The sequence below is a fragment of the Siniperca chuatsi genome, linkage group LG17 (genome assembly GCF_020085105.1).
Source record: "Siniperca chuatsi isolate FFG_IHB_CAS linkage group LG17, ASM2008510v1, whole genome shotgun sequence".
Classification (NCBI taxonomy): domain Eukaryota; kingdom Metazoa; phylum Chordata; class Actinopteri; order Centrarchiformes; family Sinipercidae; genus Siniperca; species Siniperca chuatsi.
The window spans coordinates 2,365,788-2,377,302 of record NC_058058.1 but is presented as its reverse complement, the minus strand read 5'-3'; the positions used below and the strand labels follow the sequence as shown (position 1 = coordinate 2,377,302).

Genomic DNA, 11,515 nt, shown 5'->3' with positions numbered 1-11,515 from the left:
CATTATAAAACTAATACATTATGAAAGTCTTGACAAAGCAAATACTTGCTTGAAAAAATCGAATAATAATGAGCTTCTGACTTTTCTAATTCAGGTTGAATTCAGTTTGTAGACTGTTAGATATCATCTTTGGATACAGTGTGTCAAGGAAGGAGACAGAGCCAGCAGTGCTACCTGACAATCAGTGTGTAGTAGATAATGTGCAACGTTAATGCTGTTATTACAGTGAAACAAAACGACTTAGTGATACAAGATTACAGATGTACTTCACAGACGTCCAAGCAGGGACAGGAGAACGTGCACTTTTGGAAGTCAGGATTTAAGTTTGTTTGACAGATATCAGATGAAATGGCGGCGATAGCTCGCTAACTGGATACACCGATGATCAGGGATGAAACTGAATTTGCACGTTAGCTGTAATATCCTAACATTATGAGGTGAGACTTGCTTAGGACCCGTGTGAGATTAATACCAGATCCATTGATGGGCGACCAATGAAATTAGTCTGGGGTGTGGTCAAGGCAAAACTTTCCGGCGCCATCCTAGGATAACAAAACATGCGTGGGAGCCGGTCCTGAATGCTATCAGAGTTTAAGCTAACGTTCTTTATTGGATTTGGGGGAAGTTCACCCCCCAGCCAAACTGCTTACCCGAGATAGCATCATGTGCCCAACACAGCTGATATTTACCTTTACTGTTGTAAAAGTGAAACATACTGTTGGAAAATATATGATATGCACAATAAAGCATAAATCTAACCACTGTTGTTTGTCCAAGTGTGTTTTTCTATAGTGAGTTAGCATCCAAACAAGCTTATGTCAGAACGAAATAACAGTCTGATGTTACATTTTCCTCATCATACTTACAATAGTAGGACTAACTAGCTCCACCTTGCAATACTAGCAAGATGCACTTAATGTTCACGTCTTCTACACGGATAAAGAAGTAAGAATACTTTATAATGTCTGTGTTCTTTAGCTATAGCATATTACTAATATCTAGCCACTAAGTTTATGTTTATGACCCTTTTACAGGGTTCTCATTTTAAAACAAGGTGGTTTTAAAACTATTTTATAGGATTTAACAAAATATGCTACAGAGAGTTTTCATTTCAGCTGACAAAATCATCGGGGTGCCGCCTAAAATGAGAAGCCATTTTGAAATCAAGGACACATTGTTCCAAAAACTACAAAAGAGTTTTGTGGACTTAAAATATCTTAAAAGGAGATTAACAAAGTGGAATAAAATGCGTGTCAGGTGTTAACATCATCTGTTTTACTGCTGTGATCTTTCCGTGCTCACTTTTTGCTGCCAGTGTAAGACAACACACCAAACTGTTTTCAGCTAACAACAAGTTGCATGTTTTCCTTCAGTTCAGCATCAGCAGAGCATGATGTCAGTGTATGTGTGGTTAGCTCTGTGGGCGGCTGGAAACTTTTTCTCAAAATGTGGTTTTGTTTTTGTTGTTTAGCACGTCTGCTCTCTGCGTTTAGTTCAGTTTTCAGCTGTGATGGCTATTGCTGCTCTCCAATGGGATGCTAATGTTGCTCTGTGTCTGCTGGATGTGGAAGTAGCCAGCTGTTTGTTAACATGTTCAACAACATGCTCAAAAGGTCATTTGAGTTTCTGTCTTGTACTGGCACAGAATTAGTTGTGAGGGAAATGTGATCATACTGTATATTTAAACAACAGGATCCATCAGTGCTCATCGACCACAAAAAGACCAAAAAATAAAGGTGAGAATGTGGGGTTTACACGTCCAGGCAGCTGAGTTCCTTTTCTCAGCTCAGAATAAAACAGTGTTTGTCTGCTCAGTCATTTCAGTCTGTATGAGGACGAGGATGAAGATCTACAGCTGCCTGTTAGCCTTTGTTCTGGGCTGTAATGTCACTGCAGGTAAGAACTTCTGAATTATTGTTTATTTCATTCAACGAGTCTGAAATAGTTATTTAATCACGACCCACAAACCCTCAGTCATGCTCAAGCTGCTGCGCTGCTGATAAAATAATTTTATAATATTAATATTAATACAGGTTCATGTCAACAGCTCTGCTGTGTATTTGGCTACTGAACACTGACACTGAAAATGAAAGAGAAGTTGGAGGTGACTAAAGGTCGTCTGTTTAACTTTACGGCCACACACTACACTTTCAGAAAACCTGTTTTGTGGCGATAAAAACATTTTAGTCTGGACGGAGGGCTGAGACGTGGAGAAAAAGATGAGTTTACAAGTTAAACTTAGTGTGGACGAACTCTAAAGAGATTTAATTCGATTTATGTCAAAGCTTTCTGGTCTGAACATCACACAGAGCAGCTTCAGAACTGAACTACAGATGGCTAAGCTCCATTTGAATCTGAATGTGTCAACAAACAACATATTTTATAACTTGGGATCCACTCTGTCAAACATGTGCTCATGTCTTTCTCGATAAATAAGTGGATTAGACTAAATTAGACTGAAATGAAGTTTGACTCCGATAAAATTCTACCTCTGGACTGTCAAAGTGCCTCTGGACAAGCCTGGTGAGGACAGCATAGTCAGGGGTCAGCGTTTAATTAAGTATAAATTATAACAGTGGCCTTCTTCAGTGTCCATCCACTGTATAATACAGATTAATGTTGTTCTGACTCTAACGGTGAACATAGATCTGAGCGTTCCTCACAATAGCAGAAATACTACTTTTCTTGAAATGCATGCATATTTATTGAAAATGTGTTTCTTTTACAGAAATACAGCAGAAAATAATCAGGGAGAAGGCCTCCATCTCTCTGCGATGTCCTCACTCTGTGGAGGGTAAAGTGACGTGGAGCAGAGAGATTAATGGAAACAAAGTTGACATACTTACAGTTGAAGCTGACGGAGATATAAGACACAATGACCCACGCAGACGATACAGTTCATTGGCAGATAAGACACTTCACATTCGCAGAGCTGCCGTCTCAGACACTGGAAGATACTTCTGTAATAATGAACCGGCTGTGGAGCTGACGGTGATCCCATCAGGTAACATCAAACTTTAATAAAGTTGTTCTGCTTTCTGTTTTCTCTCTCTGTTTCATAATCACGTCTTCCTACTAAATGTTGGATGTACAGCATGAACAAAAGCATAAATAACTAGTTTCACTTAGCAGATGCTGTAACAGTTTTTAAACAGAGTTTACAGCTAAAAAGTTGAATAAATGATCTTAGAAGAGAACTTGGATGAATTTTTATGGAAATGGCCGAAACAAAGTTACGATGACGTTCCACACTGCCAGACTTGGATCTTTTCATGGGAGCTGTAGTTTGTTTCTGTGCTCACAAAGTAATCGTTGTTTAACTTTGTTAAAATCACAAAGGTTTCCGTTTCTAATAGCAAGTGTTGAAGTGGAGCCGGTTTGTCTGAGAATATGGAGAGTAAACCTCAGGAACTGAAATGCTGAATGAGAGACTGCATTGAGTTACAGAGGCTAGACAGGAAGTGACATCATGACTTCAGTTCTCTGTTGTTTCCTCCGTCCTTCACTAAAGGTCATAAGGTACCACCAACAATGACGACAACACCAAAAACTACAACAACAACACCACCTCCACCTCCAACAACAAGACGAACCACGCCTCCACCTCTTCCAGCACCATCAACACCACCTTCACCTCCAACAACAAGGCGAACACCACCTCCACCTCCAACAACAAGACGAACCACGCCTCCACCTCTTCCAGCACCATCAACACCGCTGGTAAACACAGGTATGATGACGTTAGTGCATATGTTACATATTATGAGAAAAATAGTTGGAATATTTGAATCTGTTGTTGGAGTAATCAGGTGAGAGCAGTGAGCTGTGCGTGTCGGTGAGGGATGTGGATGACACATGTAAGTTATAGGTTTCACCAATAAGCACCTTATTATCAGAGATGTTAGGATATTAACATGAAAGCAGTTACATGATGTATGAGTCAGCACAATTTGGTTACCTCGAGACAGCTGAGCTAAAGTACGCAGTCCTGGCACCGGAAAGTGATTAAAGGCCAGTGGGCTCGCTGGCTCTTTTTTCTAATAAAAAAGACTACTTTGTTCTCAAAACATACATTTTTTTTCTTGTAATATTATGAATAAATTCTCTGTATCTCAGATTGTTTTCCCCCCAAACAGTGGCCCTTCTGGGCAATTGTACACCGTCAATGTAAGTTCACTAAAAGTGCTCGTTTCTGCCACTGACAGGCTCAGATTGCTGTTCTGCGTGTCTGATAACATCGTGGAAAGGATCCTACAGAGAGAGAGCTTTTTGTTAAAGTGCGAGATCCCTGTGTTTAACCAGAAACAGCTGTTGTACTACTGTATATCTGACAAGCATTATATCTGTATGTACTGTTATATTTTTGTATGAATTTTCACTTTGTCTTCCAGCTGCTCCTGAAGACCAGCAACTACAGCATGGTTTGGTGTTTGGAATAACTACCGGCCTCCTCCTCGTCCTCATCCTCATCCTCATCATCATCGTCTTGTCCTTTAGGAGACACAGGTCCAACAGACGAGGTAAATAAAGCCTGACCTGGACTTTTATCTCAATCACTCCCTCGTTCATTCATTCACTACTTCCTGTAGACACTCAATAGTTTATGCATTAGTAAGCAGTCAATCATCATTTTGTGTCATCACTGACAGATTTTTTGGGCACTATGGTGCATATATTTATTCAGAGTTCAGTTCAGACATCCTAATAAAATGGTAAAAATGTATACACCACAATACATGGTAAACAGAGTGATTCTGGATACAATGTAAGATAAATTATCGCTGTTTGCTGCTGAGCAGGTTGTGTTCAGTGGCTTTTTACAGCCTTTTCTCTGACAACGACGCTCTGAGAGCGCTGAGAGGGAACCAGGACAGTAAAGTTGTGAGCCGGACAGATGAACAGTGAGCTGAAACTCACATTAAAGCTCCGTAAAGCCGAGGGGAGCTGCAGATTCAGCTGATAATCATTTGTAGGTTCATCACTACGAGCAACCTCTTTTTACATTGTCACATTATTGTAAAATATTGTTTATAGCTGCTTTAACTTCTTTTACTCTTCCATTATCTCTCACTAGCACATCTCTCACATTTAAACGTCATGTAGTCTCTATATAAACAGTGAAACTTGATGTATTCAGTTACATTTCTGACTTTTCTGATAACTGTTTACTGCCTTTCGTCAGTTTCAGGGGCTTCATAATAAAAGAAAACTGTAAATTGTAAATGTCACAATCTTACCGAGTTTGTAGCTTAAATTTGTTGTAATTTGTATTATAAGAACTGGACTCCATGAAGGCGCTCGTTCAGCTCCAGTGAATTGACTGCATAAGCCAAAAAGGTTTTCTCGCCCACTGCACATGCTCATTTGTGTTTCTCTCCCTGGCCCTGCCTGCTCGGCCCCACAGACGCATTACTTTGCAACAACAGATAACAACAGCTTGAAACTTAATACAAAGAGTAAAAACTGACCTTGTTTACAGTTGGAGGTGTGCCGTTTCACCGTTTCACAGACATCTCTTTTATAATGGAGTTCTATGGTTGAAACACTTTTTGGGCTGCTGAGAATTTTTTTGCTGCAGTACTGCGAGTGGCCACTGAGTGGTGGCATCATATCCAGCTCTTTGAATACAGCCCTGGTTTTCACAGCTGGATGGAATCACAGTCGGCCTGCCATCAGACTTTAAAGCAGTTAATCACTGATTATTCGCTGGATTATTAATATTATGATGTTCACAATCTCGTGTGGCAGGAAATGAAGAAACATACATCTATGATGAGATACTGAATGGATTAGTGTCTCCAACTACAAATGGTAAGAAATTAATTTTATATTTTACCTTTTCTATTATGATCAAGACTGATCTTAAGTTAAACTCAGAGCAAGCAAAGCAAAGTTTTTTTGAAACACGAATTCCTGCCAGTCTTTCAAAAACCCAGAAACACTTAATGCAAGTTTAAGGGAATTTCTAGAATCTTCAGAACTCTTCTGTCCATCTGGATCGAAAAAATATTCCATCCACTGCACAATAAATACGATTTTTAAACTGTTTGCCAAGTTGCAACTCACTTTTTCAGTCCAAACCAAGATGGTAGCCTGAAGAGACATATCTCCAAGCTCAATTTGTACAACGTGTGAAAATTTGAAAAGTTTTATCACCAAGTGTATTTATCTATATGAATGTTTTTATACCTTCATTCACAGTAATGCATTTAGAAATGATTCAGTCTTCAACATCCAGTTTCGTGTTAACTCTTCTTTCTTTGGCAGGTGTAGGAAGCTCAGCTGGACCAACAGCTGCACAGCCCATGACCACTTTTGCACGTAAGTAATAAAAACATTTCTCCGCCACCATAAAGAAACGCAGACAAACTTAACTGTCCGTGTCCTCTCGTGTTTAGCACCACAGGGTAAAGGCTTTATTTTGGGATAAGGAAGAAATAAAAACAAACGTGTCATCGTGGCTCAGTCTCCTGTCGATGATTAACCATGTTTAAGTGTTTCATCATTTCAAGACATATATTTCATTATTAGAATGGAAAAACTTCCTCCTAATTAGTCATAATTAGGAGATAATTAAAATGTTCTGTACACCTGTGTTGCACCAGTGTCAGTTATTGTTTTTCTCTGTAGACATCTGTAACTAATGACTCGCCATATTCTTTGATTGGCAACCCAAAGCCTGATGGAAATAAAAAAGGTGACTTTAATCCGAAGCTAGCTTTTACGTTGGATGGGAGGCATTTAATGTGTTACCTTAAAATAACGTACATAAAGAGACAGTTTGTATTTCCTAATACAGCAAAAAAAAAAAAAGGAGAGCGAATGGCACATCTACAAAACCTCTACAGTCACCAGAACACATTGTACAGTATAAGTCTTTCGCATAGCAACTCTAATTTTAAAACTGTAGATGACACGAACAGAAATGAATTATGAATTCTACTGACTGTAATTTTTCCTCAATCAACAGGTACATCACAGCTGAAGGACTCCACGTATGTTTTACTGGGGAAACCCAAAGCACCTGGAAACAACAGTGAACAATATTTACATAGTTTCACCTGACATGTTTTAGGGCCCAGACATGTAAAAGACCCCCCCACCCCCCACCCCTCTGGACTGAAAGAGAAAAAGCTGTGTTTGTATCTCTTTGTAGTCGTTTTGTGTCTCTTCGTAGTTGTTTCGTGCCTCTTTGTAGTTGAGTCTTTCTGTAGCTGTTTTGCATCTGTTGTAGTCGTTTGATCAACTTTCCACCTGGGCCTGAGCTCAGTAGACCTGCTCAGTAATCCATCCATGGTTAGAAGTAAAGGGTTAAAGCTGTTTGAAATTTACATTTAACTCGATATATTTTAAGTCAGAATAACTAGCTGCAGTATGTACTGTAAATATTTTGTCTAAACAGTATTTGCTTATAAAGGTAACACTGGATTGATTTGTAACATTAGTGGATTGAATGTGACCAATGGATACCAATAATGTTTTGCTTCCAGTAACTTTTAGAATGAAAGCCCTTCACTATTGATGAGTCTAAACATCTTCCTGTTTTTAAAAATATATTTTTAAATAAAAAATGCTCAGACTCAAGTAGAGAAAATGCCTTCTTGTGCCTTGTGTTGTACATTCCTTGTAAATATATTTACCATGGATTCTTTAATTAAAAAACATATATACTGAGTTTTCTTTGCACACATTTATCTTCCTTTTTTACAAATAACTGAAATACTGAAATACCGTTTTTTTTAAAGCCATGATGCTTCTAATCTTAAATGTTCTTTTTTCCTTTTAAGTCAAGTCGAGTCAAATTTCTTTCTATAGCACGTTTAAAACAACATGGGCTGACCAAAGTGCTTTACAATACATACGCAGAAGAAAACAACCAATCATGCATATAACCAGGCAGAGAGCAAGATAAAATAATAGCAATTTAGGTACAACTAAAAGCTGAAGAAAAGGAGGTGGGTCTTGAGCTGAGCTTTGAATGACTTAGTCGAGGGGGCAGATCTGATGTGGTGGGGCACAGACTGGGGTCCACAACTGAGAAGGCACAGTCACCCCTGAGCTTCGGACCAGAAATGACAGGTCAGTGGACGTGAGTGACCTAATTGAGGTATAAGGCGTTAAAAGGTCAGATAGATGATGGGGAGCCAATCCATAAAGTGCTTTTTATACAAAAAGTAATGTTTTAAAATTGATTCTAAAACTGAGAGGAAGCCAGTAGAGGGAGGCAAGTACGGGAGAACGGGAACCTTACGCTTACGGGAACCAGTTAAAAACCTCGCAGCAGCGTTCTGCACATACTGCAGAAGTGTGAAGACTTGCTCCTATTCACAAGGAGTTACAGTAGTCAAGGCGAGCGGTAATAAAAGCATGGGTTACTTTTTCACAATCTTGGAATGATAGGAAGTGTTTTACTTTGGCTAAGGCTCGCAGTTGGAAGAAATTGCCTCCCACCACTGTTTGTCAAATTTAAATGCTGAGTCAAAAATCATCCCATGGTTATTTGCATGTGGTTTCTCAAAGGATGACAGTGGGCCGAGCTTCGCACAGAGTGCTGGTGGGGCAAAAGAGAACCACCTCAGTTTTAAGTTCATTTAACATCTAGTTAAGTTTTGGGACATCCAGTCTTCACTGTCCTGGAAACAGTCAAATAGAGGCTGCGGCATTTTAGCGGGAGGTAAAGCTGGGTATTGTACGCAAAGCAATGGATGCTTCCTAATGAGGGGACACAGTGGGAGCATATATAGAGAAAAGAGGAGAGATGCAAGAACAGAGCCCTGAGGAACCCCACAGGGAAAGGGGGCCGAGGAGGAAGAAGCATTCCCCATGCTAACAGAGAAACTTTTAGCCATTTTAGGGCTGTTCCCTTGATCCCAACCCACATTGTTCAAGTCTGGTAATAAGCAGCTTGTGGTCAGCCATTTCAAATGTCGCACTAAGATCTAAGAGTACTAGAATAGCCCCTGTTGTCTGCTGCTTGCAATAGATCATTGTGAACTTTTAAAAGAGCAGATTCAGCGCTATGGTGCTACCTAAAACCAGACTGGAAAGCTTCAAATTGTGGTAGTTTTGGTGTTGACACTTCCTGTTTTATTTTGTAGTAGTCTCCTTCCCTTGTGTGTCTTGTGTTTTTACTTCCTGTCTGTGTTTTCCCTCCAGTTTTGATTGTTGGTCCTCCCTTGATTGTTTGCACCTGTGTCTCGTTGTCTCACCTCCCCTTGGGTATTTAGTCTTGGTCTTTTCTTTGTTCTGGGTCGGATCATTGTGTTACACATGGTGTTGTTCCTTGCCAAGCCCTTGACGGTGTTATCTTGGATTCTTTGTTCTCCGGTGGACCATTTTTGGATTTTGTCTGCTCATTACCTGTCTGCTCACCTCTGCCTGTTCTTGCCTACATTCCACCCAACAATAAACACGGTAGTCATCCAGCTACTTCCGCTTCCTCGTCATCTGCTTTTGGGTCCACATACCTGCCTATAGCACCTCGCCATACGACAGAATGATCCGACCAAACATGGACCCAGCAGGTAACGACCCGGAGGTAGTACCCTACCACTTAGCACTGGCTAACAGAGAGGTTCTGCTAAGCCAGCACGAACAGTTACTCCAGACTCTGACAGACAGCAGAAAGGCCATGGTTTCCCAAATCACACAGCTAACCCAGCAGGTCTCCCGACTCACCACCCAGCTCTCAACAGCCGGCACCACCTCGCCTACAGATTCCGGTCACTCTCCACCACTCCCTGTCTCTGCTGGATGGCAGGAGCCATCGCTCCCGGTCTCTGCTGGATGGCAGGAGCCATCGCTCCCGGTCTCTGCTGGATGGCAGGAGCCATCGCTCCCGGTCTCTGCTGGATGGCTCCAGCCATTCTTCCCTGTCTTTGCTGGATGGCTCCAGCCATTCCTCCCTTCCGCCGCTGGATCGCAGCCGCACCCTGCCGCCGCTGGATCGCAGCCGCACCCTGCCGCCGCCGGATCGCAGCCGCACCCTGTCCTCGCCCCCGCCACTGGATATCAGCCGCACCCTGGACTCTCCGCCGAACCTCAGCAGCCCCCTGGACCCCCTGCTGGATCGCAGCAGTTCCCTGAACTCTCTGCTGGATCGCAGCCGACTCGTTTCCCGGCTGGATCGCAGCAGTTCCCTGAACTCTCTGCTGGATCGCAGCCGACTCGTTTCCCGGCTGGATCGCAGCCGACTCGTTTCCCGGCTGGATCACAGCAGCTCCTTACTCCCAGGCCTGAGGTTCCGAAGACAGCACCATGTCCGGAGGTCCAGTCGCCAGTGCCATGTCCTGCTGCCACGCCGGCTCCAGTCCCTGCTGGGTCGCAGCAGCCCCTTGCTCCAGTCCCTGCTGGGTCGCAGCAGCCCCCTGCTCCAGAGCCGGCTCCATGTCCAGCCGCCTTGCTACCGGCTCCAGGCCCAACCGCCTCGCCGCCCTGTCTTGATGTCCCGCCGTCGCCGGCTCCACGCCCTGGTATCCAGTCGCCGGCTCCCCGTCCTGACGTCTCGTTGCTGGTTCCCAGCCCCGCTGTACCGCCATTGGTCCCTGAGTGGATGGGCAGGCCTCCAGAAGGGGTCAGTCCTCGCCATTGGCCTCAAGAGACTCTCGGTCTTCGTCGCCGGCCTCCAGAAGGGCTCGGCCTTCGTCGCCGGCCTCCAGAAGGGCTCGGCCTTCGTCACCGGCCTCCAGAAGGGCTCGGTCTTCGTCGCCGGCCTCCAGTGACTCTCCGTGTTTGTCGCCGGCCTCCAGAAGGGCTCGGTCTTCGTCGCCGGCCTCCAGTGACTCTCCGTGTTTGTCGCCGGCCTCCAGAAGGGCTCAGTCTTCGTCGCCGGCCTCCAGTGACTCTCCGTGTTCGTCGCCGGCCTCCAGAAGGGCTCCATGTTCGTCGCCGGCCTCCGGAGATCAGCTCTGAGGTCCCCAGCTACGCACCTGTCCAGCCCCCGGGCCGTCCGCCCGAGGTCCTCAGCTCCGCACCTGCCAAGCCCGGGCCGTCCGCCCGAGGTCCTCAGCTCCGCACCTGCCAAGCCCGGGCCGTCCGCCCGAGGTCCCCAGCTCCGCACCTGTCCAGCCCCGGGCCATCCGCCCCAAGTCTCCCACCTGGCCCTTGAATCCCTCCTCCGGACCCCCTCCACCCACCCGGCTTGATTTGGACTGTTGTGAACTTGTTTCAGAAGGGAACGTTTTTGACTTGTTTGGGACGTCTGGGAGCCGTCCCTTGAGAGGGGGGTACTGTGGTAGTTTTGGTGTTGACACTTCCTGTTTTATTTTGTAGTAGTCTCCTTCCCTTGTGTGTCTTGTGTTTTTACTTCCTGTCTGTGTTTTCCCTCCAGTTTTGATTGTTGGTCCTCCCTTGATTGTTTGCACCTGTGTCTCGTTGTCTCACCTCCCCTTGGGTATTTAGTCTTGGTCTTTTCTTTGTTCTGGGTCTGATCATTGTGTTACACATGGTGTTGTTCCTTGCCAAGCCCTTGACTGTGTTATCTTGGATTCTTTGTTCTCCGGTGGACCATTTTTGG

At 43.8% G+C, this 11,515-nt stretch overlaps 1 protein-coding gene across 2 annotated transcripts in view; it reads left to right on the top strand.

Moving 5' to 3' along the window:
• Positions 1–1,702: 1,702 nt before the first annotated feature.
• LOC122864861 (myosin tail region-interacting protein MTI1-like) overlaps positions 1,703–11,515 on the top strand; it is a 38,475-nt gene continuing 28,662 nt past the window's right edge. The window contains exons 1-7 of one of the 2 annotated variants that reach the window (XM_044172583.1): positions 1,703–1,896; positions 2,729–3,004; positions 3,512–3,730; positions 4,392–4,520; positions 5,749–5,811; positions 6,268–6,321; positions 6,971–7,575. In XM_044172583.1, coding sequence (XP_044028518.1) covers positions 1,743–1,896; positions 2,729–3,004; positions 3,512–3,730; positions 4,392–4,520; positions 5,749–5,811; positions 6,268–6,321; positions 6,971–7,065 — 990 coding nt within the window. In that variant the 5' untranslated portion in view covers positions 1,703–1,742 and the 3' untranslated portion in view covers positions 7,066–7,575. Of the gene's footprint in view, positions 1,897–2,728; positions 3,005–3,511; positions 3,731–4,391; positions 4,521–5,748; positions 5,812–6,267; positions 6,322–6,970; positions 7,576–11,515 lie in introns of those variants that run through there. The other variant, XM_044172581.1, reaches the window with a different exon arrangement.